Here is a 27,313-nt window from a genome sequence, read left to right as displayed (position 1 = left end):
TACTTTCTATGTCAATATCTAAATCGTTAATGAAGAAATTGAACAGAACCGGTCGTAAAACAGACCCCTGTGGAACCCCACTAGTTATACTTTTCCAGCAGGATTGAAAACCATTAATAACTACTCCCTGGGTACGGTTATCCAGCCAGTTGTTCACCCACCTTATAGTAGCCCCATCTAAGTTGTATTTGCGTAGTTTATTGATAAGTATATTATGTGAGACCGTGTCAAATGCTTTACTGAAGTCTAGGTATACCACATCCACCGCTTCTCCCTTATCCACAAGGTTCGTTATTCTATCAAAGAAAGCTATTAGATTGGTTTGACATGATCTGTTTTTAACAAAACCATGCTGGCTGTTCCCTAGCACCTTACCACCTTCCAAATGCTTGCAGATGATTTCTTTAATTACCTGCTCCATTATCTTTCCTGGCACAGAAGTTAAGCTGACTGGCCTGTAGTTTCCCAGGTTATTCTTGTTATAAATGGGTACTATATTTTTTTTAAATGGGTACTATATAAATGGGTACTATATTTACCCTTTTCCAGTCTTCTGGAATCTCTCCCGTCTCCCACAATTTTCCAAAAATGATTGCTAAAGGCTCAGATACCTCTTCTATCAGCTCCTTGAGGATTCTAGGATGCATTTAATCAGGCCCTGGTGATTTGCAGACATCTAATTTTTCTAAGTAAATTTTAATTTGTTCTTTTCTTATTTCAACTTCTAAACCTACCCCTTTTTCACTAGCATTCTCTATGTCAGGCATTCCTTCAGATTTCTCAGTGAAGACCGAAACAAAGAAATCATTAAACATCTCTGCCATTTCCAAATTCCCTGTTACTGTTTCTCCCTCCTCACTGACCAATGGCCCTACCCTCTCCTTGGTCTTCCTCTTGTTACCAATGTATTTGTAAAAAGCCTTCTTGTTTCCCTTTATGTTTGTAGCTAGTTTGAGCTCATTTTGTGCCTTAGCCTTTCTAATCTTGCTCCTGCATGCTCATGTTGTTTGCCTATATTCGTCCTTTGTAATTTGTCCTAGTTTCCATTTCTTATACGATTCCTTTTTTATTTTGAGATCATGCAAGATCTCCTGGTTAAGCCAGGGCAGTCTTTTGCCATGTTTTCTATCTTTCCTACGCAGCGGGATAGCTTGCTTTTGGGCCCTTAATAATGTCCCTTTGAAAAACTGCCAACTCTCCTCAGCCGTTTTTCCCCTTAGTTTAGCTTCCCATGGGACCTTACCTACCAGCTGCCTGAGTTTACCAAAATCTGCCTTCCTGAAATCCATTATCTCTATTGTACTGTTTTCCCTTCTACCCTTCCTTAGAATTGTGAACTCTATGATTTCATGATCACTTTCACCCAAGCATCCTTCCACTTTCAAATTCTCAATAATTTCCTCCCTATTTGTTAAAATTAAATCTAGAACAGCTTCCCCCTGCTACCTTTTTCAACCTTTTGGAATAAAAAGTTGTCTGCAATGCAATCCAAGAATTTATTGGACAGTCTGGCCCCTGCTGTATTAGTTTCCCAACACATACCTGGATAGTTGAAGTCTCCCATCACCACCAAATTCTGGGCCCTGGATGATTTTGTTAGCTGCTTAAAGAAAGCTTCATCCACCTCTCCCACCTGGCATGGGGGCCTGTAGTAGACTCCTAGTAGGACCTCATCCTTGTTTTTTACTCCTCTGAGTCTAACCCAGAGGTTTTCAACCCGTCCATCTCCTACGTCCATCTCCACCTCTGTCCAAGTGTGTACATTTTTAATATACAAGGCAACACCTCCTTCCTTCTTTCCCTGTCTGTCCTTCCTAAGCAGGCTGTACCCTTCAATACCAACATTCCAATCATGAGTATTATCCCACCAAGTTTCTGTGATGCCAACGATATCATAGTTGTATTCATTTATTAGTACTTCCAATTCTTCTTGTTTATTTCCCATACTTACTGCATTTGTATATAGGCATCTCAGACATTGATTTGGTCTTGCCTCCCAGTTTTGCCCTGGCCCTCTTTTTGCTCTCCCAGTGTAGCCCATACTCCCTCCCATTTCAAGTTCATCTCCCAGGTATCCATGCTCTCCACTTACCTGCAGGCTTTGCTTCCCTGCCCCCATCGAACCTAGTTTAAAGTCCTCCTCACTAGGTTAGCCAGCCTGTGTCCGAATATGGTCTTCCCCCTCCTCGAAAGGTGAACGCCATCTCTGCCTAGCAGTCCTTCCCGGAGAAGGATCCCGTGGTCAAAGAAACCAAAGCCTTCCTGGTGACACCATCTACACAACCAAGCATTCACTTCTAGGATACACCTGTCTCTGCCTGGGCCCCTACCGCTGACAGGCAGGATTGAAGAGAATACCACCTGCGCCCCAAACTCCCTGACCCATGCCCCCAGAGCCCTGAAGTCACTCTTGACCTGCTCAGCGTCACACCTCGCAGTATCATTAGTGCCCACATGGATGAGAAGCATGGGATAGTAGTCAGTAGCAGGATAATCCTTGACAGTGCCTGCGTAACGTCTTGGATACAGGCCCCCGGCAGGCAGCACACCTCCCGAGAGGAAATGTCAGGGCGACAGATGGGCGCCTCCGTCCCCCTCAGAAGACAGTCTCCAACCACCACTACTCTACGTTTCCTTCTTGCAGGGGTGGCAGTAGACTTCCCAGCCTTGGGGGTACGAGGCTTCTCCTCTTCTGTACGGGGTAATTCTTGGTCTCCTGTGTTGAGTACAGCATAACGATTTTCCAGTATCACGGTGGGAGGGTTCTGAGCAGGGGTGGGACACTGCCCACTGCGAGAAGTAACCAGCTGCCAGTGTCCACCCTGGTCCACCTCCTCCAGTGGTTTATCAGCCGTCCTGTGCACTGGGACAGTTACCTCCGCAGTCTCCACCTGAATACTATCCAGGAACTGCTCATGGACTCGGATACTCCTCAACCTGGCCACCTCCTCCTGTAGCTCCCCCACCTGCCACCTGAGAGACTCCACCAGCAGGCACCTTCCACACTGAATATTCCCCTCAGCCTGGGTATCAGTAAGTGGGAAGGGCAAGCCACAGTCCTGGCAGAACCACACCAGGATCTGGGTAGAAACATCCATGGTCAGGCAGTCTGTCTGGCTACAGGCACAAGTGGAGGAGACAGCAGTAGTGCTGGCACAGGTGTTGCGGGTCTTCCTAACCATTATAGTCCTCTCTGTCACACTCCCTCTTAAACTCCCCTGTCTGCAGCTCCCTGTCCGCTTCCCTCCTCTGGTCGCTCCTGCCTCTGGCTTTTAAGCCGGCTGGCCTCTCTCAGGCCCTCCCCCTATGAGTCACACAGGGGAAGGCTGATCAAGGGAGCAAAAGGTTGGGCAGGCAGTCCCAACTGCCACTGAAACTGAAACTGAAACTCCCCCCACCTGGAATCAAAATGGCAGTTCAAATGCCGGCAGTTAAAGCACACGCTCACTCACCCAGAGATCAGCACTCTCACCTGGTCGCTTCTTCAGCGGGGGGCTCACTTGCTCTCCTCCCTCTTAAACTCCCCTGTCTGCAGCTCCCTGACGGCTTCGCTCCTGCGGAGTTGAAGTCAAGTAGCATTGTATATCTAACAGCAGTGGGACAAGATGGTTCTGTAGCACCCATGCTAAAGCTTCTAATGGAAAGGACATTAAATGCACGTGTTGTTTCCCATCCGGTTTTGAGAGATGCCCCCCCCGCCTCATCTTCAATGAAACAGTTCCGCTTCAGACATTAAAATGTCCAGTGGGCCACCAGAAATTGTTCATGTGAACCGTGCTCACCTTCCAGTGGTTTGTGTACAGCATCAAAACCCCACTCAGGTTTGGCACAGTTGCCTCTCCATCAAGGAGCTACTGAGCCAAACCTGAATGGTGTTGTGACCACGTGCTCCAGATCGCAAACCCCTTCAGTCTGGGGGCCCTGTAAAGTGGGAGGTCTAAGACAAACTGCCCCTTCCCTGCCAAAACACACCCTTCTGGGCAAACCTACTGTCCAACTGGTGTCCCTGCCAACACTATGCACCATGCATAACATGCCTGTGGCTGTGGAACCTCTGTAAGCATCCTTGAAAATCTTGCAGAGCTGGTCATTTTGGCTATGTCTACACAGCAAGCTAAACACAGAATAAGCTATGCAATTTGCAAAATGCATAGCTTATTTCAAGTGTAATTTGAAATAGGCTATGTCAGCATTTGGTGCTGTCTAAACAGCGCCAAATGTCAAAATAAAGCACTATTTTGAGGCATCCTGTACTCCTCCTCCAATGAGGAGTACAGGGATGCCGAAATAGTGCACCTGTTATGTCAGAAAAAAATATTTCAAAATAATGGGCACGTTTCAAAGACCTGGAGTAGCTATTTTGGGGCACCGAGGTATTCTGAAATAGCTCTGACACGTAGACATAGCCTTTGTACCCTAGCATGATGATGTTGAATTGCAACATAGCACACTGTGGTGACATGAGACTTTACCTCCTGTGCAAATTCTTAAAGGTTACATTTCTAATACGGACATTTTGTCAGCCCAGAAATGATTGCAAAGGAGTGCTGATGACTAATACTTAGACCTGCCATGAGTGCAGAGGGCTGCACTAGATGATATTTTGAGGTACAGCACTCCACAGCATTTCAAAGGGGCCCAGAACTCCAGCAGTCAGCACTGCTACATCAGGCTAGAGCTCTGGGCCCCTTTGAAATGTTGGGCCCAGGCACAATTGCCCCCTTTACTGTCATCCCCCCGACCCCCCATCAGCAGGCCTGCCTATGATTCTACGATTTTGCAAGCTCCATTGCACAGAAATCCTCAGTGTTATCCAGACAGCAACTTAGATTTACTGTAAGTCTAAAACCTGAAATAAATCTCTCACAGACATAGATCCAGACCAGGGACAGAGTAGCACAATCCCCGTCTCCTGGGGTTGAACTGAGGCACGTGTGGGAGTCCTGAAGCGTGCAACAATGGTCCGGGGCACTGCAGATGGATCAGAAACTTCGTAGCAGGGAAAATGCAGGTGAGCCAGGGAACGAGTGGGTTAGCAGGAAGCATCCCGGACTTCCAGGATGGTGAGGGAAAGCAGCCGAGGCTGCAGCTGAACATCACAGGACTGTTTGGGGAGTTTGTACAAATTGTTTCCGTCTCCTTCTCCTTCTTAGCAACTGGAAAAGCAGCAGCTGTTTCCTGTATAGCTCAAATGCTAATAGCCTAACTCACAAACAGTTCACTTTGGTTTTGTGAACTGTGTTTTTGCCTCTGTCCTGCTGGCAATCGAATTCCAGTTTCTGTGGATTTAATTATATGCACACATGGCTTGTTCGTCATTTACATAGTGCTCACCACCATGCAAGCTTCCTTGGCCCATGAGAGTTTAAATACTTGCCCAGCTGTCATGCCTCAGCCTTTCCTGCAGCTTCTAATTGAAAATAGGGCCATAAGTGCACGTCCTCCTTCAAGTGGCCTCTGCATCATGCTTGGGGTGAACAGACAGCGCATCTTGAGGGATCAGAACCTGCTGTTAGTAGTTTCCATTGGAGAGCACTTGTGCGGCTCCTGCCCTTCCCCTTGCAGCTCTGAATGTCAGGCCATGGCACACAAATGTCCTTTGTTCCATCCAGCTATGGGAACAGATGGTCCAGGACCCTTGCCAGGCTTTTGGATCATTCCCAGTGCGGCTGCCTTAATGAGGTTCTAATTAGTTCTGCATTACTTTTAATTTTATTGGTGCGGGGAGGTTCCACCGAAGGATCTGATAAGTCACAATTCAAGACAGCAAAGAAACCAGGGTCCAAGCCGAGTGCCTCTGCCCTGCCGTTTTTCTGATCCCCCACTTTGATAACTTCAGAGGAAATGCCACACTTGGTTTTCAGTCTTCTGGATTCACGTCCTAGGACTGAGATTACCCTGCCTGCTCTAGGTGGTTTATTAGCATCTGCAATAAGTACCTGGTTCAATCCATTATTCCAGCCAGGCCATTTTTAAAATGCCAGAGAAGCTCTACTAGCTGTGTCCTGTGGATTCCCATCCTGCCAGATGTATCCAGCTCCAAATTCATTGATGATAGTGGCTGCCACTCAAAAAGCAAGAGGAAGTAAGTGCCACAATTTGGTAAAAACTTTTGACCATCTCTGTTTAAGAAGATCACCTCATCCTACCATCCAGAGACAATACTAGTGCTTGACAGACTCCCCAGATGTGCAGAGAACACTTAAAATAATTAGGTTTACTCCTCTCACCTGTAATGGGAGTTCCTCAAAATGGACTCTGCATGTTCATGCTCCCTGCCCCATCTTCCTCTCTTCCTCCTAACCTCGCTTTCATACTTGAGGGGGTAATTGAAAGAAGGGGAGGGGTTGGCACACTGCACAGCCATTGTATAGCCTTGCCCTCCAGCCATTCAGAGCCACAAGGAAGGTTACCCTCCAGCTGATGCCACTTCTAGAAACTTCCTTCCCCATCTGACCTGCACCACAGGCATTTCGGAAGAGTGTGACTGTGCAGGGTCCAGCTCGAGGCATTCTGATGATGAGTGAGTAACCTTTATCTAGAGATGGTGAGTCACTGGGAAACGCTGCGAGGAATTCATCATTCGTTGCTGGTGTATGAATTTTGGTGGAAAGTGAGTTGGCAAGTAGAGTTGCCATTGTGTCCAGGTTATTCTGTTCTTACCCAGTTTCCCAATAGCTGCTGCTTACGTGGAAGGAGAAGAAATAATGGCCAGGAGTCTGCACTGAAGATGTTCCACAGCTGTTTCTTGATTGGAAGTACAGAAGAAATTCATAACATTGCTAAATAATAATGTTTAGACAATAACAAGTGAGTATTCATGCCCTGGCTCAATGGTATCCATGGGAGAGTATGAAATTAAATCTGCCCGTCAGAACTTGTACTCCGGTAGTAGAATCATAGTGTAGACAAAGGAGCCGTGCTATAAAGCAGTGATTCAGAGAGGAGGCATTGGGCCACCTTTTCCCCTTCATTCCCTTCCACAATAGCACAATGCTGCATTTTCCCACCACCACTTACTGTTTACTTTCTGCTACTGTAGATACTTGAATAACTTTGCAAAGTGCAAGGTCAGGAACAGTGACAACAAAAAAATATCATCTGTGCTTGTTTCCTAAAGGTCACATATTAAATTCCCTCTGAAACCTTACCTGCTGTTAAACACCTGCCCAGCAGAGCTGAATGCTGCATTCACTGAAAAGCAAGCCTACACCTTGCTGGGAAACATCTTGCTGTTCAGTCATGTCCTGAGCTGATTTCCCCTGGACCGGATCAGTGCCAGGTGTTAGAAATAATGAGTTCTTGAGACGTGTACCCCCAGTCTGAGGGAAAAACGGGGTAGGTAAAAACAGAGTGGTTACTATTTAGATAGATCACAGTTGTTACCCAAGAGACAGGAAGGCTTGGGACCACTTGCATCACACCCTTCCCCTTTGTTAGGTCTACACAGACCCATGTCTCATCACAAAGAGGCTCTGTGTGTCTGTGCCTGTGTGCGCATGCACACAAGCTGCTCATTTTGGGCTCTCTGCCTTAAAATTCTGTTGCTTCCAATAAATAGCCATTACACCGTAATGTGCTCCGGTGATAAAGAAGATGATGAATAAGTAACAGGATACAGCAGTGTTAGGGCTTGTCTGTCTCAGGGGAAAGGTCCACAATATCTTAGTACAGGAGAGCTATTTTGCACTAGCTTGCCCGGTTGACACTCTTACTCCACACTAACAGATCCTTGGTAGATACGGGTCGATCTGCTTTGGAAGTGGATTAATACAAACCTCCCAAAGGTGCTTTCAGCACAGAATGCGAGTGTACACATGAGGAGCAAGTACTAAATAACTATTGCACTTTAAAGTCACTTCCTTGCTATTTCACGCTAACTTCCCCATGAATTGCTTGTGCAAACAAGCTCTCAACTGCTGTCACATTGGAGATATGGTGCACGTTTGGCATTTAGTTTCACAACCAGTAGAAGCTTGCTGATACCTCAGTCTCAGCTATATGGGGTATCAGTGGTTTAGTTTGCCAGCCTGAGGAGACAGCATTGGTTTTGTTTTTGCTCGCAAATGGGTTTGTTATCAAAAGTTGAAATTAGCTGTTTCTCTTCAGTGTATCCGACAACATTGGAAGAGCTTTCTTCTCTCCCCACCCGCACCCCTATGCGGAGGGTGGGTTTCTCATCTCATGGATATTGAGGGAACTCTATTGACTTCAGGGGACTTCCCCCAGATTTCCCTAATGTGAGAGCAATATCCAGCCCAAGGGGTTACACTCACTGATACACCAATATGTAGGCGCACAGGCTGTGTTTAGACTGCGGAGCACAGTGTAGACATAACCACAGAGAGACCTGTGTACACCCCCAAAGGAGGGAAAGATGCACACACTTTGCCATCAAACATGGGAGCAATGAGAATTCCCTCTGCCCGTATTTTATGTTGCTTAAAAATTTTTTAGGGCTAATTCCAGTTATTTACAGTGACACCTGTACTAGGAAACTTACCATCCTAAAACACTGCCCCAAATCATCCCTAATGGCACTGGGGAAAGCTTAGCTTTATTAAAGTCTGTAGCAAAACTTCCATTGACTTGATGAAGCCAGGACCTCATCCCCTGGGTACAATTCTCCATCTTTATTGGTAGACCACCTTCCTTTAGTTACCTTTGACTCTTGACTGAATGCTTCAGGCAGGTTTCACTGTTTTATAATGGTTGCATAACCTACCTGACTATTATGAAGAGGCAGTCATCAGTTTTTCTAGTTGTCCACTAATTTGTTATTTTTGACCCAAGACATGGTAGCTCGTAAGATATAAAACAAATTCCCACCAAAGGTCTCAGAGCAAATAATGTCAATGACATTGCCATGGACAAGCACGGAAGTGGCATATATTGGTTTTCTGCTTACGAACCCAGTCCTGCCAAGTCCTGAGCATCCTGAAGGACTGGAGGATTCCCTGCAACTTGGTGAATCAGTCCCACTGGGAGCCGCTGATGCTTAGCAGTGCACAAGAGGTGCTCATCCTGTCCCGTACTGGGCCTTGAGAGAGACTGTAAAAAGCAGGACTTAAGAGAAACAGAGCCCCAAGATGAACTGCTAACCAATCGGTATGTTACTGAGGTATTTAAGTCTCATTTATTGCTTTCTATCTATAGCATACATGTTCTTTGTAGTAATCTCTTATTTATTATTATCCAATCCATATTTGGTTTAACATACGAAGTATTTTCTGTGAGTAAACATATTATTTGTATGTAGATGTTTAATTATTATTATTCATATTACCACAGAACCTAGGAGCCCTACGCCTAAACTGTTCAAGTCATTGTTGCAATTTTGAGCTAACGAACCTCAGTGAAGTAAACTTCCAAGTTCCATGGCCCTGATGCTTCTTGGCACCTGCTCCCCCTTGACATGTGAGATGTGCCACCCACCCATGTAACCACCCATCAGCTTGGCACTGCATGGTGCATCAAACGGCATCATCACGTCTGCCTCCTGCAAGAAAAATAAGTACATTATTTAGTATGGCAACATCCCCCAAATATTAAACCAGGTTAAATGTTGAAAACGGGCAAGGAGCTAAGAAAGAAAAACAAGAGTATTAAAAAAAGAGGCCTTCCCTCGTCACAAAACTACTGTCGTCATTTATCAGCCAAATCTGAAAAGATTGACCTCGGTGTTTCCTTTGAATCCAGATTTTAAAAACTGCATTTAGCTTACAGGCTTTCATCTCTTGATCAGATGTCATCCCCTACTGTATAGATACCCAAAAATAATATCCTACTTTTAAATAGGGACCAGGGTCTGTCATGAGCTGAGAATTGAAAAGAGAACACTGGCACTTCATCCTTAATTCATGTGGTGGGGGAAACGTTGACGCAAATAAAAGATGGAGTGTCAGCCTTGTCTTTGAATTTCCTGGCTTTTGGTTCCAGCCTTGGTATTATTTAAATGGGGAGTGGGAGGGCGCCTCGGTATTTTCCGACTGATTCATTTGTGGTTTAGGTAGAAATGTAGAGGAGAGAGACTCACGTTTAACTGCTGAAAAGCTGCCTGAACAGTAATGCCGTAATGTGTACATACTTGATGGCATTTGTTTCTTTATTATTTTCACAGGTGCATAACCACTAATGCATAATTCACACTCATATTTCATATGAACTGTAATAAACAGAGAGAAAGACCACAAGATAAAAGTAACCACGGTTATAGCCCAAACATTTTTTGTTTTTCTTGCTTTTGCAGATGGAGGGGAGGGGAAAGTTCAGCAACAGTTTATGAACCTGATATAGGCTATAAATGGCTCCTTAGCACGTTTTGTTTATCTCTGCAGTGTGGGCAGTACCAGTTGTGCTTTATACACGCTTTTCTTTTCAGCTTGTCTGACAAAGCACTGAGTTTGTGTTATTGTCTGGAACAAACAGTTTGCAAAACTAGCAAAAAAATAAATAAATAAATAAATTGTATACACTGAGATGTTGTTTGTTATTTTCCAAAAACAATATGCCCTAGGATGTTCTTAGCAGGGTTTAATGAAGCTGCACTGTGACATCACAATGTGCATTTCCCCACCCCATCAGGCATGCCCACTGTCTGTGGTTATTCCTGAGCATGGAATTGGGCACAAGGAGTAGCTATGGTTCTGAAGGCACTGTTAGTACAATTTGTGTAAAAGTGCTTGTAAGTGAAGTACACCACAAAAGTCCCCTCATAAAATGCTGAGTTCACATCAAAACATGGTGTGTGAGGAAATATCTGCTTTGAGGCTCTCTGCAATTTTGGCTGCACCAGCAATATTCTGCAGATAAACCCTTCATTCTCCTGTTGTAAACCAATACAGTCTTTCCCTGTTAATCAGCCTTACACAGAAGCATTGGCATCCATACAGTAGCGGCAGCAAACATATGAATTCACTGTATTCACGCCTGAGTGAGGTGTGCATACCAAAGCTTAACTGGAGTCATTGAAATGGCATTGTTATGAAGAATGGGCTTTTATTATCTTTGTACTTTGAAAAAGTTTAGGAAATGCAACCTTGAGGAAAAACTTAATGCAGAAAGGAAGTAACAAAAGGTACAGTTCCAGAGCCATCTGAGTGATTTTTAAAAACCATGTTGGCACACAGGAGCCTAAATCTCATTGAAAGTCCCTAAAATTTTGGCTGGGAAGTATGTACAGGCCAGATAGAGCCTCAGTGGCATTTAGGCACTTAACTTGTATTGATTGACCGACTAAATACCTTGAGGATCGGAGCCTAAATCTGTTTTAAATATGGAACTTAGGCTCCTAAGTCACTTAGATGTGTTTTAAAAAATTGCCTTTTGGCTTATTTGACCCTTTTAATCAACAGCTGAGAAATGCGAAAGTCGAGATCATCCCAGTACAATTAGCTCAGCTGTGTTACACGTGTGTAGTGTTCACCATTTCTGATTTTTTGGTCAACAGTGTAATATTATATGTTGTAACTGATGTATCTAAAAAGCATTTTGTGCCAAAAACCTGTTTGTGTGGGAAACATGGCCAACTTAAAATCGGTATTGGACCTTTAGTGTATGTATTTTCTTACATACTGTTCATTTAATTCAGTATTAACACAACTGCTTGCATCATTCATATATATACTTGACTAAATAAAATATGTATTCTTTAGAAAAGTGCACAGAATTCCATTTCACATTAATAGAAATTCTGTGCAGTCAAGTAGAATAAGTCCCTTGCAACCAAATTCTGGCCTTGGATACATATGCATAGTTAACTATGGTGTACTGTATGTGGACTCTGGGCATATTATTTTTGATTTGTGTTTTTAAGCATGGGTAGCCTACATTTCTGCAGAGCTCAGAAATATTACTTTGGAACAAGGAAGATGGCTTCTTGCCATGATGCAATACATGCCTGACCATTTTTGCTTGTACTCTGTAATCTGTTAAAAAATCAAATATACTGTGACATAAAATCAAACTAAAGCATAAAGTGAAAAGCTGAATGAGTAAAAGCCATCTTGCCTTCCTTTCCATGAGCTATTACAGTGGTAAGTAATGGTGCTTTGTCACCTTTAGATCATAAATCAGAAAGGGGTTGGCTCACTTCAACAGCCTGCAGCCTGCGTTGTAGCACAAGAGCATACCTCACAACCCAGGAGTGGGCATGGGGGGTGGGGAGGTGCTTAGATGAGCAAATAGAAAGTGTCAAATATTGGGACTTTTTTGGGGAGGGTGGGGCGCAGGGGTAAAGTTGCCTATATAAGGCAAAGGCCCTGATACTGTAACAATCAGGATGTCACGTCTCCCTTGGAGGTGCATGAATGTGGCTAGTTACGTTGTGCTTTCCTGATCTTCCTTTGCCTGTTGTGTGCTAGGCCAGACTCTGGCCTTAGGTTGACTTCTGCTGGGTATCACCAGCGGCTAGGGATTGGTGAAGCATAGGGATGTTTCAGCCACAGCCCTCCCCAATCTAATGCCCCTACTCCAGCTGTAGGGGGAATGGCATATAACTTGCTGTACCAGCTCCATGCTACTGAGGGATCCTCCTGCAACCAGGTACTCCAGCTCTAGAACACCCTCAGCTGTAGTCTACAGAAGGCAAAATAATGGCTCATCTTCCAGCCAGTGCCTATGAAGGAGGTAATTAAAATCAATGAAGTGGCCGTGTTTCCTTCGGGGCATACTACCATTATGTGAAATAATTCAGTTAATAGCACTGGGGGACAGGGAGGAATTAAGTTTTGGTGCTCTTTCTCCCCCTCTTCCTGCAGCTGAGCCAAAGGCCCACAGTGGAAGAGCTGCGTGAGAAAAAGATCCTCATCCGCTTCAGTGACTATGTGGAAGTGGCAGATGCTCAGGATTATGACAGGAGGGCGGACAAACCCTGGACGCGACTCTCAGCTGCGGACAAAGTAAGCCAAGGCATCCTAGCAGGAAGTAGTAGAACTATCCATAATAGTTCCATAATGTGGGTGTGACCCAGCACAATGAACAAAGGCCTGACTTCAATTCTGTCTTCTTCCAAAGGTGTCCACGGGATAGGTTATGATGTCTGGCCTATCCACTGATTTTGTACTTGTATAACTATGCTGGATAAGAATGTAATTTTAATTGATATAATTATGCCAGAACTTTCTCTACTGTGACTCCGGATACACCTATATAAAGTGCTTTATATCAGTATAACTTATTTTCCTTCCAGGCAGGAATAAACTATACTGGTTTAACTACTTTTATACTGGTAAATAACTTCTTCAACACTAGAGGGATTGCACTGCTTTAACTATACCTACATAGCTACAATAGTACAGCTTTTGTGAATACCAAGGCTTAGGCTTGGTCTACAGTAGGCAGGTAAGTCGATTGCAGATACACCATTCTAACTAAGGCAATTGCATAGCTAGAATCGACTTATCTGGCCTTGCTCACTGAGGAAGGTCGATGGGAGAGTAAGGAGTACAGGGGTCAGTTTTGCACATCTCCACCAAGTGCACGAAACTGAATCCTGGAAGATCGATCTTCCAGATAATATAGACATAGCCTAAGAGCTGCTGGCTGCAAGGCAGAGAGGGAAGTGCTTTGGGAGGGCACTGACCATCCAGGGTTGCAGGGCTGTGACATACCCCAAGCTGATGAGCTTTCTGTTTCTTTTCCACTTATGTTAATTAATTTTGTTTTCTTGTTGTGACTTTTGAGCCTCATTTGCCAACTCCAGTAAACCAGGATGAATGCCAGAGAAGTCAATGGAGCTACTCTGGTATAACACCAGCAATAGAGGGGAATGTGGGGAAAAGACCCGGCTGACTGCCCCTGTATTTGTGAGTGCTAGTTGGTTGTGCTGGTCGATTCTACCAGTGTTAATGAATGAACCAGTGCTCCAGTGGCACTCACCAAAACTGTTGCACATGTTGAGCTAATTCTTTCGTGCGAAGTGTCAATGGATAAAATTGTCCAAAGCACCTGTCCTATAGAAAACCACTGGGACTCAGTTGCTTTAGAAAATTGTACCCAGTATCTTTATCTCAAGACAGGGATAGAACACGATTTTGGATCACTTGATGATGATCTGGTTCTGTTCATTCCCTTTGAAGCATATATATGATACTGGCCACTGTTGGAAGACAGGATGCTGAACTAGATGGACCTATGGTCTGACCTAGTATGGCCATTCTCATGTTATGTTCTTTCTCCCATCCCCAGATATTTTTAACCAACTAATTATTGTTGCCACATATACTGAGAAAAGCAGTTCTCTGTGCCAACTACACTTCTTTTGAGTGTTAGCACGTCAGTTATCTCTTTATTCTACCACCCCATTGAGTCTGTGGTGAGAACTAGTAGCAAAGGACTTAATGCCCTGATCTTACATGAAGCATACTGAGGTTGCAGAAAGAAGGGGGGCTGTATTCACAGTTCAGGCTGCTTCCACTTGTTTCTTTGTCCTACTACTTACAGTGCAATGTGTATTTCAAGCAGAGACAACCGGGTAGTGTCCACAAAGTGAAACAGAGAGATTTAAACTTTCTGTTGTGGTTCTCGGGACAAGACTATGGGCCAGAGAAATGTTACCGTTCTTCCGCTTTAAATGGTTCTTTCTTGAGATTAGCTTTAGTCACTTCTAAAGCAATGAAAACCAAACCAAAAAAACCCACATTTATTCAAGAATAAGGCTGTCCATCCTCTGCATTCTGTTGGGATAACTATCAGTCTCAATTCACACCTTAGCTTATGCTAATATAATTCTCCTTTGTGAACAAGCCCTTAGTCAAGTAACTTGATGAATCAATACTTTATTTTCCTTGTTTGCAAAATGGGGATAATCATGTTTGTTTAGTTTTATAAAATATTTGTAGATCTGTGACTGAGAAGTAGCATAAAAGTGATAAGTCCCAGTATTAAAAAGAAATTAACTATGAAAAAAATGGAGCTGGCCCCCTAATTTCTGATGTATGTAAAAGGCCAGTCTGGATCACTGAGTTTTTGCAGTTGCTTTGCCCAACCTCCAGCAAAACAGAGGAAACAAGGGCTGACGTTCTTTCTGCATACAACAGTGCACAAATCTATTCATCTGGCCTGAGGTCAGGTCCTGTAGATGGGCTCCTGATTCCTGGGATCTACAGTTCCGGCTCTTCCACCACCATTTAAACAAAAAAATAGAAAAATAAATTGGAATCAGCTCTGAAAATACCCAGACTCCCCTATTGGTGATTATTCCCCCTCCACAGCTACTATTCAATAACTGTCTTTGCAGGCCAGGGAGAAGATTTATTGCAAAAATATGTTTTTCTAATGGATTTTCTGTTTGTCAAGTGACTCTTGCTCACCACATTCTGGATGTGCAGAATTGTGTTCAGTCCAACTTCCTCTTTACCAGCTGTGAGAGTCTGAGGAATAAAGGGGGCACATTAAAATCTCACCAATAGATCAGGAATAGGTGAGATAATAGATTTTAGACCTTGTGGGAGTCAACTGCCCGTGTGGCCCTTCACAGTCACTTACGCAGCAAATCAGCCTGCCGAAGGCAGGACCCTGAGCTGCTGCGTAAACGGCCATTCTACTCAGTGATGGACGAGGCGCAGCCCAACAGTCATTTCTAAAGTAAATAAAACAACGGAGATGTAGTTGAAATGCACTAAGGACCTAGTTCTGCAGCGCTTGCAAAGAGGAGCACTTACGGCTTGTCTAGATCAGAGGCCTTGCCAGCCCACTGGGGGCCCTCAGCATGCTAAAGATTGGGGGACCCTTAAAACTGCTTAGGTCCCTGAGTGGTTGTTAGGTTATGTCTACACTATGCACCTCACAACAGCGCAGCTGTGCTGCTGCAGCACCATTGCAAGGTGCACTGTGGAGCCACTTCTGAGTCTGGGAAAGAGCTCACCCAGCGCAACGATAAAACCGCTGCCAGCAAGGGGCAGTACTGTAGCGTGGTTCCTGGTGTTCTTCATTGCTAAAACTTGTTGTTCAGGCCGGGGGCTGTTTTTTCACACAATGCAGACTTCCTTAGACATAGCCCCTACTCCCATGAGCAGCACTTACTGGTGGGGCTACTCACATGAGCAAAAGGGTGCCTAATCCAGCAGTAAGGTTAGAAACATAAACTGGTAAGACCAACAAAAAACAAGGAAGTCAAAGATAAGGGGGTTTAGATCTTTGGCAGTGAGACTGTCTGGAGACCAGACATACTTAGTACAGGGACAGTCAACAGTCCTGACCCACGGAAGGTGCAAGGATTAAGACTTGAGGGATTTAGGTGAAATGCCATGGATGTTAGGATTTGGTGCTATTTCCGTCCTTTGGTTTGTGCCGTCGGCAAGGCATTCTTTTGGCACAAAGAATAGGGTTTTAAGTATATAATGAAGCAGTCCAACCTGGAAGATCTGTTTGGCTGCAGGATCATTGAGTCATCAGGTTAGTGGGACTAGGAAACTGTTGAAAATGTTTCCTTTAGCCACAGTTGCCCATGTCGTCTTTGGCACTTCTACACCGGAAGCTGCCGTGTGCTCAACATAGGACCAGTCTTGCAGAGTACTCTGAATTTTCGGCTAGTACAGAACGTGGCCGTCTGCCTTTTAAGCAATGGACCCACACAAACCGTTAGTGTGCATGTTTTGTGCTCTGCACTGGCTTCCAGTCTGCGGTGGGTGCAATTCCAGATGCTGGCATCTCTCACTCGCTTGTACGTTGTGCTGCCCAAGTTGTGTGTGACTGGGATGGTCCTGTGGGCCTCCTAGAGGCTGACTTAATATTAGGGTGACCACATTGCCCTATGGCAAATATGGGACACTGGCCTTCAGTGATAGGGGGCTGCTGTCCCATGTCAGAGCTCCTCAGAGATGCGGACTGCTGCCCCCGCAGTGAGGCACCAGCCTCCTGATGAGGGGGGTGGAGGATGGGAGCTCCGCAACCTCCCAGCATGGGGGCACCAGGGAATGAGGCAGTTGCCCCATAGCAAAGCTCAGCAGCAGTGAGAGCTGCCTCCCTGGGGTGTCAGGGAATTTGGCAGCCGCCCAGCAGAAGAGCTCCCTGGCAGCAGGGCCGCTGCCTCAAGATACTGGGTGCCAGGGACCAGGAGCCCTGCAAAATACGCAACAATTTACCCATTTTCTTTAAAAAGTTGGGATGCCTGTGAAACAGCTTAAATAAGGGACTGTCCTGGGGAAAAACAGGGTGGATGGTCGCCCTGCTTAGTAGGAATAAGCAGCAGCTCATTGGGTGTGGAGGACACTCAGCTCTGGTAATCACTCCCTTATGCTCAGGCAGACATAGTCCAAGTTTGACAGCCATTCATCTGGTCTATGGGGATGTTTTGTTACTTTTCCTTTGCAACATATATGTAGGCTCATTTTGGTGATATTTATGGAGAGACCAGAAGTAGGACCCACTTCAGCATTGTTTACAAATGGCTTAACCCTTCTGATAGCTACTGAAACATTCTTCTGCTCCTGATTTTTAGATCGGGTTTATCTCCCTTTAAAAACATTTTAAGGAGCCTTTTATATGCTTTAGCCTCTGCCAAGGAGAACATCATTTATGGCCCCTTTCATGTTGAGCAAACGACTGTTTTGAATAAAAAGTGAGCTTATTATGATCTTTTTAATTTGTATACATACTTGTTTCTTTATTATTTTCAGGCCGCCATTCGAAAAGAGCTCAATGAATTTAAAAGCACTGAAATGGAGGTTCATGAATTAAGCAAGCATCTAACAAGGTTGGTTGAGACTTTTCTGTTTGTTTGTTTTAAGCTTAACAATGAATCGTGCTGATTTCCAAAACACACAGGCAGCTTGTTTCCCAAACATGGACCTAGCCACGCACAAACAGCCCTCGCAATCCGTCCACCACCCTGGTAAGATTACAGACTGGTATGCAGATGTGTGTCCTCTCACTAACAATACTGAATCTCTTTTCTTATTTTGCTTGTTTAGCAGACTGGTTGTTTTGCATTCCACTTGTGCTAGTATCTAAAATAAATGGTGTTGGGGTGCGGAAGGGAAAGGAGAGCAGGAAGGTTATAACAGCGTTTCCTGCTGCAGAGCTCCTCCGTGTACTGCAATATGAACACAAATCCTACAGAGTGCTCAGGTTATTCTATTATTAGTCTCTGCATTTCAGTTCTTCCCATAGGCAGTTCAGGAGGAAGTATCCAGCTCGGCATTATAACTGGCACCAGTGCACATCCCTTGTAGGCAGAGCAGGCAGGAAAGCCCAGGACTGAGTGAGCCAGGTGACTGAACTAACACCCTCATCTGTAACAATTGCGGGTTGAGGCACATTGGTGGACTGGGAAGCTTCCCTCACCATTGTCCACGCTGCTTCTATTCTGTACCTTTCAGGGGTGCTAATGCCCTGGAATTCAGGGCCTCTGAAAATCAGGCCTTCTGGGGTTAGTCGAGTGCCACATGTGAGATGCTTCCATTTATTTTTCTTAGATTTTTTCTTCAAATAAGAGTTTGAGGAATTCACTTTGAGAAAGAGCCGTCTCCTGTCAATCTCTTCCTGCTAGTGCTTTAGGAATGCCCTGGAAAAGCATAAGGCCTGCGTTCTCTCTCAGCTGCACGGCTGCCTAACAAGCCCCACACAGGAGTGCAGGGTGGCCACACAGAGCTCTGCCTCTGCCCACTGGCCCTGCTATCGAGCTGCCCTGGCAGCTGCATGCTGGGGCTAGAGTAGAGGGGTCTCTCCTCTGTGGCTGGGGTCAGCAGGGCCACCACCCTCCGGCTGTAGCTGCTCTGTTCTGGGAGCAAGGGGCGGGGGGGCCTCCCCCCAGTCTGGCTGTGGCAGGTCAGTGCTCGGCTCCCCCCTCCACTGCCCCAGAACTGCTGCTGCCGGGAGATGGGTGCCCCTTCCCTGGCCCCCACCCAGGCTAGCCTGCCCCTGCTGTGACTGGGGGACAGATACCCCTCCATGCTGTGCCTACTGAAGATGTGGTGGCCACGAAGAGACACCTCTCACCTGACGCCTAGCTGCTGCAGTGAGAGAGGCCTGGCAGGAATCCTCTCTCCTCAAGGCAGCCTGCAGTCCAAACCTTTCATCCTCAGCCCTACCCCAGGGCCGGTAGAGGCCAGAGCCCTCACCCCTCTGCCCCAGCTCTGAGCCCTTTCCCCATCTCAACCCCTCAGCACCGCCCCTGGCACACACTGCCCATGTGTGAAATGACTATTGTTATGTGATACATCATCTCTGTATTGGTGCCCGTAACAAAAATCATTCTGCACATAGCCATAAAAAATAGAGGGAACACTACTTAAGGCTGAAGTAATGTTTGCATCCTATGGATCTTTAGTGACCTATTAGATAGATATAGATACATAAATTGTTGCGTATTTTATGCACCCATTCATTTGCAGAAATGATGCACCAGCTAGCATTAATGGTCATATTTAAAGACGTGGAGTCAGATATTAAAAAATAAGAATATCCATATATATTTGCAAGAGACAAGCAGCTGTCTTTGAACCATGAGGTTTAGGCCAGTTCCAGGTTAGTACTTGCACACAACAGCCCATAATCACCTCTGATGTAATGTTTTGACCTCCATGTATTAGTCCTAGAGTTAAGTTTGCCCTGCTAAATTCAGTGACCAGAAGTGAGATACCTCCAGTTCTAACAGGTGCCAAACTCTCTCAGCTCACCTAGCCCGGGGTCTGCAACTGAAATAGCGAGAAGAGCCATTTTTGCCAATTCAGTTACAAAATCAATCCTTTAAGAGCCGTGATGTGCGTGAATATGAGACAGTCCTTAATAAATACGTCAAACCGTGCTTTTTATCACCCGTTTTAAGAACAGCGCACACGCAATGATTTGTGTTAGTTAGAAAGTTAAGTTACCTCCATCTCCAGGCGTTATCCATCCCAACCCCCAAATCCCCCCCACCCATCCCCGGGTTTAACTCCTTCAGCCCCAAACCAACCTCCGTTCCTCAGGTTTAAACCCTCTCAGTCCCAAACCCACTGCCCATCCCCAGGATTTACCTGCCTCAGCTGACAAGCTCCATGCACTGCTGCTGCTCCTCCATGATTGTTGACCCGCCCCCCCCACTGCTTCCCCATGCTACCTCCTTCTCAGTGCAGCTATGCAGCTCCAGCAGGGCAGGCTCAGTTGCCCCTCCCGCCAACTCTCCTGTAAGCTGACTTCCCCCATGTGGCGTGTGTGGGTGTCTCCCTGTCCTGCTGGCTTCCTCTTCTGGGGCTCCCTGCCTCACTGGCTTCCCCCCTGCTGCAGCTGACTGCTCAGAAGCTCTGGAAGCTGCCACTGCTTAAATAATAAAACTAAAGTCTTCTTTAACTGTGGGCATTGTTTAAGCAGCAGAAGCCTCCAGAGCAGCAAGAGAAGTTAGTGGCAGCAGTGCTGGGAGCCGCAAGTGGCTCCTTAAAGAGCTACATGCAGCTCCAAAGCTGCAGGTTGCCAACCCTTGAACTAAGTATATTGCTCAGGGTTATGAAAAACTAATCCTGGGGTAGTCACAGCTAGATTAGCAGAAGGATCCTACTATCCAGCTGTTGCTTGTTGGAGGGGTGGATTTACTCCAGTGGTGGTAAAACCCCTTCTGTCACTATAGTAAATATTTGCACTGTAGAACCACAGCAACACAGCTACAGCACACTGTAGTGCAGACATACCTGTGAATCTTAAACATTTAGTTTGCTGGTGTGACTGTGTGAATCTTCTTTCTGTTTGGTTCATGTGGGTTTGCATCCAGAATTTTGCTTTGTTTCCAAAACTTGAGGAGACCATTCACTGAAATCGCTTGAATTTTATCTGGTATCCATTTGAGTCCATAAGCTGGTTCTGATTTCTTCAGCTCTGAGCCTGGGCTCACTGAAAACTAAACCCATCATAACTGAACCCAGAGACGTGTTCATCTAAAGTTCAACAGGCTTGTGGGCACTGTTTGTCTCAACAAAAACCTACATACACGAAACACACTTACACGAAAGAGAGTAATTTTCTTACATTCAGATAAGTCACCATTATAAAATCATTAGGAACGTAATTATCTATTTTTATCATTAGGATAATGACACACACAAAGATTGTGAGTGTTGCTCTTCTAGAGAGATGGATATATTACTTGATGAAAGAGTCAAAGACCAACACTGTAAAAATAAACATACATGACTGACAACAAAAGTCTCTGCGCACATTGCAAAACAGTTCCTGCAGAAAAGCTGCAAAATTAACTTCAAATAGTTCTTTAAACTTAAATATTAATGAATAATAGTACTTTGCATTTAGGTAAAGTCTATAATTTGAAGATGTGAGGATTTGCTTGCCTTTGCAAGTTATTCTGGAGTAAGGTAGGCTGGGAATTAAAAGCTGAATAGCTATTTTAGAATAATGACATGCTGACATTCTTTTTCTGGAATGATTGGTATGTAGACAAGCTCTAAAGGTCTGTTCCAAAAATGCTCATTGAATTCAGTAGGCGTTGGATCAGGCCCTTAAAGCCTCATAGCTCAGGGAGTTTGGTAAGTATTAATGTTGCTACACCCCTTTTTTTCCAGATAGATAAATTGAAGAGCAGGAAAGTTTAAATGACCTTTCCAAGGTCACACAGTGAGACAGTACCTGAGCTGAAAATAGAGCCCAGTAATCCTGGTGTCCAGTGTTATTGCCCTAAGCCATTAAATAATGGCACCCTCTTGATGACATAGAATACTAGGGGGGAACAACCTTGTTGCAAAGTATTGAATTTTTCATTCTGCCTCTCTCTCTTAGGTTTCATAGACCGTAGCAGTCCAATTCTACCTGACTACTATGCTGTCTTTAAAACCTAACTAAAAAGAACCGTAAGTGCTGGTGTTACTCACTTCCTGTTACGTACGATGTAAATCTTCTGAACTGCCTTTTTAAAAATAAATTAATTAAACAAATGAAAATAAGGGGGGAACCAAAATAGCAATTGTACTTCTGTGTGATGGGTACTGCTGCATCATCAGATCTGCTGGCACAAGCTTGGATAATACAAAATACCCCTGGTGGGAATCATACCAAGAGCTGGCATCTATCTTTATGACTTCCTGGCATGTGGATTCGCCATATGTGTCCAAGCCCAGCTGGAAATGCATCCATTCTGTCTTCAGTCAGCCTGGATCCTTGCAAGCATCTCTCACCTGACTCCAAAGAAAGCTGAGGCACGTGGTGGTGTTCTGGGAACAACTGTGCTAAGTGAAGTCTCCAAGAGGCCCATGGCAATGCTAAGTCCAAACACTCCTTTCCATTTTTGAGCACTTTAGAAGGGTGATGAGGGAAGAGAACTGCACTAAGGACCTGCTCCCTTTTTTGAGTACAATGAAATTCACTTTCCATGGAGGAATGTGTGACTGTTAGATCATCATTTTGACTGACAAGAACAGGAACAGCATTCTCTCCTGAAGGCTGGTTTCACTCAACTATTGGTTTTTCACCCTGAACTATGATTCTCCAAACATGGTCACAACGATATTGGTAAAAAAAAAACCAAAAGGCACTGCCATGATCTTGTGTAGTCATTTATACCTGTGTTATGCCTAGTGTTCATAAAGGGTGCGTAGAGCACAGTCAAATCACGATGGCTGTATTTCCCATTCAGTTCACACAGGTGTAAGGCACCAGTGACTCACGTCCAAGGCATCCGTGGGATATGTATTATTCTGTAGGTGTGAGATGTTTAAGAGCAGATAGGGGCATGTAAGGGCCTGCACTTCAATCATACTGAGAATAATCTGTTCTCAGTTCTGCTGAGGCCTGGTTTAACAAAAATGTACTATTGCATTGTTATGGATGGTTCAGAATTGCTTCCAATATTTAGAACACAGGCAACTGGCAAAAGCCCACAGGCTTCCTATACTGGCATGTTTCTAACCATGAAAATGGCCGCTTACCTTTCAGCACCACGTGCAATGATCACTCAGGGCCAGAGGGCTCAACTCACGGCAGCCTCCATCCCTGACACCGTAGAAATCTAACAAGTGGGAAAGAAATCTCCGTGATTCTATCCCTCGTGAGCAAATACACTGCTGCACTCTATAGAAGTGGTCCCAAATGCTGAAGTAACATTTGTAGGTTTTAGAGCCCGGGACCACGTCTGTGGAACAGTATCAAATGTTTCCTTTTAGCACGCCTGTTGTTTTGCTATGGAAAGTCTCTTCAGGGAGGCCTGTGTTTCTTAGAAGTATCCTTTGTAAGAGAGATGTGTACACCCGGCCTCTCACTTTTCCTCCCTCCCGTTCTCACTTCCCTAGGGTGCCCTGGTCATACAATACTCACCCCCACCATTGATTTCAGACCAGCAGTTGGAATCAGATTGAGATTGTCTTAACAGGGGGACAGCACATGTCCCCTTATACGCAGAGCACTCTCGGCTGCTCTTGAACTTGTTTCTCGTCCTACTTCCATTGCCGTAAATCAGCAACAATGCCGCATAACTCAGCAAAGAGCAGAAAGCCCATGGAAATGACATCTGAACTGATGGCTAGTGATTTTATTAAGACCTGAGGCTGGTCAGCCCCTGACAGGACTGAGCTGCATCTGAGAAGAGTGAAACCATTTCAGTCTCATCTGAGGTCACAGTGTGACTAGTGAATGAGCATTTGGGGAACAGCGAGTGTCTCTTACAGGGTGGAGGGCATTAATTAGAAAGGAAAAGTCTCCTCCACCATTCCCATGGGAGCCAAAGTACAGACAGTTGCCCTATTGCCTCATATCCATTTGAGGGAATAGGGCTCTGAAGTGATCAGCTAGCATTTAGCAGTGGCCCTGCTGCCTGAAAATAAAGGTGATTCCTGTATCCTCATCACGTGTGCAGGATATACTTGCCTGGACTTGTCAAAAGAAAATAATCATCCCAATACATCCTGGAGAAGGAGATTTATCTTAGGCTGAGGCAGCCCTGCTTTGTGTATGATCTGATCATCCGGTGATCAGTTCTGACTGACTCGCTTACAGGACATTGCAAATTAAAGTTAGTGGGGGAAGGACAATGCAGTTCCTCAGAAAAGCATTCAGCAGCAGTGAAAACCTGGTGTTCAATGTTATCAGCACAGTGCAGGAGCTGCAGAGCAGGTACCCAGCCTCGCTCATATCGCTGCAGGTGTTTTTGCCCTGAAATAACAGGTGTGCATATTATTACATTTGCTTATACTTGGCTTAAACGAAGAAAACAAAGGTCTTGGCATTTGAATGTGCACACGGCATTATAAAATGTCTCTGAGACGTGGCTGCTTCAAACAGCTGCAAGCCCCAGGAATCAGAACCTCCCACAGCTGCCCACCAGCCTGGCTTCTCCGCCAGGCTGTCACAGTGGCGGGAGGTAGCAGAAGCAGCAGAAATCATAGTATTCAGAACTTGCAGGTTGCTGGGAAGCATTAAGGAAAGGGTGGGTTTGCGTTTCTTGTTAAGCAGGAAGAATGAGAGACTGAAATAAGGGAACAAGGCCTCAAGCTTCTGCCATCACCACACACTCCTCAGTTACCATTAAGGCACTAGTGGAGGGAGCCCACAGGGGCAATACAGCCTGTCCCTGGAGTGTCAAAGCCCTGCTGCGACCTCCAGTGCCCCTGCAGGTCTGGCAGTCTGACTGAACTGGCCCTGTTCAGTGGTTTTCTAGTGTACAGTGGTGGCCTGGCAGTGGGTAATGGTCTCAGTATTACAAACTTAACATGTGGCTGGAGATAAAGGCCAAAACCAGCTAGCACTGAACTGCCCGAAAGATTTTTCAGGCTTTGCTGTGCTCTGTTTGCACTGAGACACGATGTGGAAGGCACTCCAGGTATCGTTCCATTTGCCTGACATTCTAGCAGAAGCCACTGAGGTTCCACTCTGATCTGAAGGCCTATTCAGTGGAACTGCCATATTTCTCATGCTCTGCATCTACTGCACAATGCTAAGGGGTCCCAGGTGAAATGCCCAATGGAGCAGCATCAAACAGTCCATGCTACACAGCTGGCACATCTTCACCCCATTTGCCTAAAGATGTTTGGGTGTTCAGTAGGAGTTACACGCTGACGTAGCATCTTCCAGAAAGGTAACTTAGTGACTGAACGCTGCATTGCACCCTAAGTTTGCTTACAAAACTTTTATTGACATTCATAGACATTCAAGAGCAAAATGAAGGTTATTTTTTTTTTCAAATAAATATGTATTTTCTGCAGGAGTTGCAAATGCTTTTCCCTTCAAATACTCTGCTACAGCCGTGTCCACATGGTACTGTACTTGTTATTCCGTGTGAAACAAGGAGTGACCTTTTAAAAAATTGGTCAAGTAGAACTAGTAATAATGCAGTTTTTTTTTCTACTGAACATTCAATCATCAGCTGTGAGTTTCATTGGTATTAGAAGGTTTATAATAGCACACGGCTCACTTCAGCTGACTTAAAGAAACAAAAGATAGGTTGTTCAGAGCAAAATTTGCATCTGCCCATCATTGGTTGCTGAGAACTACAGAGGGGAAAACAATGCCAATTTTGAAAACGAAAGTATACCGGTAATAACCTAATGAATCAATGGTGTTTTAATATTTACAAGGTGTAATGCAACCTCTTCTCTAGAACTTATGGAGGCATGAAGGGAAAACTAAAAGGGGGGAAAAAACCAAGGAATTGCGTTAAAAATAATCAGAAGGCTTCTATCCAAATGTTTTGCTTAGTTTGCAAAGGTGACACACATTGCTGAAAAGCAATGGTGGCCTCTCTTCCTCCACCTACGTGCCAGAAACAGTACGTAAGGGAACTGAGTGAACTGTTCAAAGTGAACAATGTACAGTGCATTATCCATTTCAGACTTGAGTAGCTTTCAAGGAAAAACCATTTGGGGCAGGACTTGTACCATCTTTATGTATCTGGTGCCTGGGACACACTACCAGGAAAAATAGTGACTAGTAGTAATAGGTTTCTCTTTTTACTCATTTATTTATTTGTAGTTGTTCAATGAACCCCTGAGAGGCTTCCCCCTCTGGGTTACACACAAGCACTTCTCTTTGTCATTGACTATTCTCTCTTCATCAGGTGTGATTGGTCACCTGAATTAACACGTTACTGCATCTGCATGCTGCCTGGACAGCTGAAACTTTCTAAACAGGAGGAAAGCACTTCCAAAGTGGCCAGCAAATACTTGCATTCACGCAAAGATACCAGATTCACATGCAGATAGGGTCATGACATACAGGACAACCCTTCCCCAGTGTTTCTGCCAATAAACCAACTTTGTACAAATATCCATGGAAGAAAAGGATGAAAACTTGGCCAACCGAAATGGTTGCAAATGATCTTAGCCACTGCTCACCCAGTTCTAGTTTAGTAGCTACCACTCCTATAAACACAGTGAAAGCGAGGGACACATGCCCTCCTTTTCCGTGTGTCTTGCCTACTCCAGAGTCAGGTGCATCTTCCAGCTGATATCCTAGTGTATGTACATAGTTTGTCTTTGTATAGGAGTGAATGTGGTGACTGTCGATCATGTGCTTTTCCGGTATTGTAATTTAACAGATTATGGCTGTATGAAAACAATGTAAATAACTAAAGAAAATTAAATTGGATCTCTATGTCCTAGATTTTGTACATACTGAAACTGCATGGTATCTAAATTATTGTTGGTCTCTGATGTATGCAGTTTCTTTAAAAAAATCATTTAAAAAAAGATTTCCTGGTCCTGTGTGTTTTGTTTGCCTTCTGTTATATTCTTTGCCAGATACGGAAAAAAAAGGGGTTTAAATACCAGCCCTGCTAGAGGGTTCTAAGTACTTAACACCTCCCTGTGTTAGGCCTGTCAGGGAAAAAGGAATGTAATCAGGATGACAGACCCTGAGCTGGTGTAAACTGGCATGGCACTACTGACTGCCGTGGAGGTAGCCAGTTTATATCAGCTCAGGACTGATGGGAAGGCTCAGCAAAGATGACTAAAGATTGGCTGTTAACTCTGCAGCTGCAATTTTCCCAAATACTAATCTCGTACCCATTGGTCTTTACGACAGAAAAATCCCACTCGGGAAGTGAATGTCGTGGTTTTTTTGCTTTCCTTTGAGTTCCCACTGCAGGAGTCACGTCTGTAGGGAACTGCCCCTTCTGGCAGTCTCACAAGCATATAAGCTTGGTGGATAGTATTAGAACAGATTTTTTTTTCTTATCAGACAAAACAGCAATCAAAGGCATCCACAGCATCAGCAAAGACTCACTACAATTTAGCAACAGTCTCCAGAAGTGCACATTCAGGCTCTTGTGAGTAAAGAGCTTCTGCTCCTCTCTTTTTCCCCCCTCCAAGTGCCTTTATCTACAAATGTATCTGTTTGTTCAACAACTCCTCTGTAACAGTGAGAGGCAGGACTACCAAATTTCTCACACAGCTTCCTTTTA

The 27,313-nt window shown here is 44.8% G+C and overlaps 1 protein-coding gene across 7 annotated transcripts in view; it reads left to right on the top strand.

Annotated features, from left to right (window-relative positions):
- PHACTR1 (phosphatase and actin regulator 1) overlaps positions 1-26,595 on the top strand; it is a 261,903-nt gene extending 235,308 nt beyond the window's left edge. For 6 of the 7 annotated variants that reach the window (XM_074987675.1, XM_074987673.1, XM_074987674.1 and 3 more), the window contains 3 exons: positions 12,759-12,899; positions 17,619-17,695; positions 21,706-26,595. In XM_074987675.1, the coding sequence (XP_074843776.1) occupies positions 12,759-12,899; positions 17,619-17,695; positions 21,706-21,721 (234 nt within the window). In that variant the 3' untranslated portion in view covers positions 21,722-26,595. The remainder of the gene's footprint in view (positions 1-12,758; positions 12,900-17,618; positions 17,696-21,705) is intronic. The other variant, XR_012644501.1, reaches the window with a different exon arrangement.
- Positions 26,596-27,313: the final 718 nt, after the last annotated feature.

The sequence above is a fragment of the Carettochelys insculpta genome, chromosome 2 (assembly GCF_033958435.1).
Source record: "Carettochelys insculpta isolate YL-2023 chromosome 2, ASM3395843v1, whole genome shotgun sequence".
Lineage (NCBI taxonomy): Eukaryota > Metazoa > Chordata > Testudines > Carettochelyidae > Carettochelys > Carettochelys insculpta.
The sequence above is the reverse complement of the archived record's forward strand: the minus strand, read 5'-3'. Positions and strand labels throughout refer to the sequence as shown.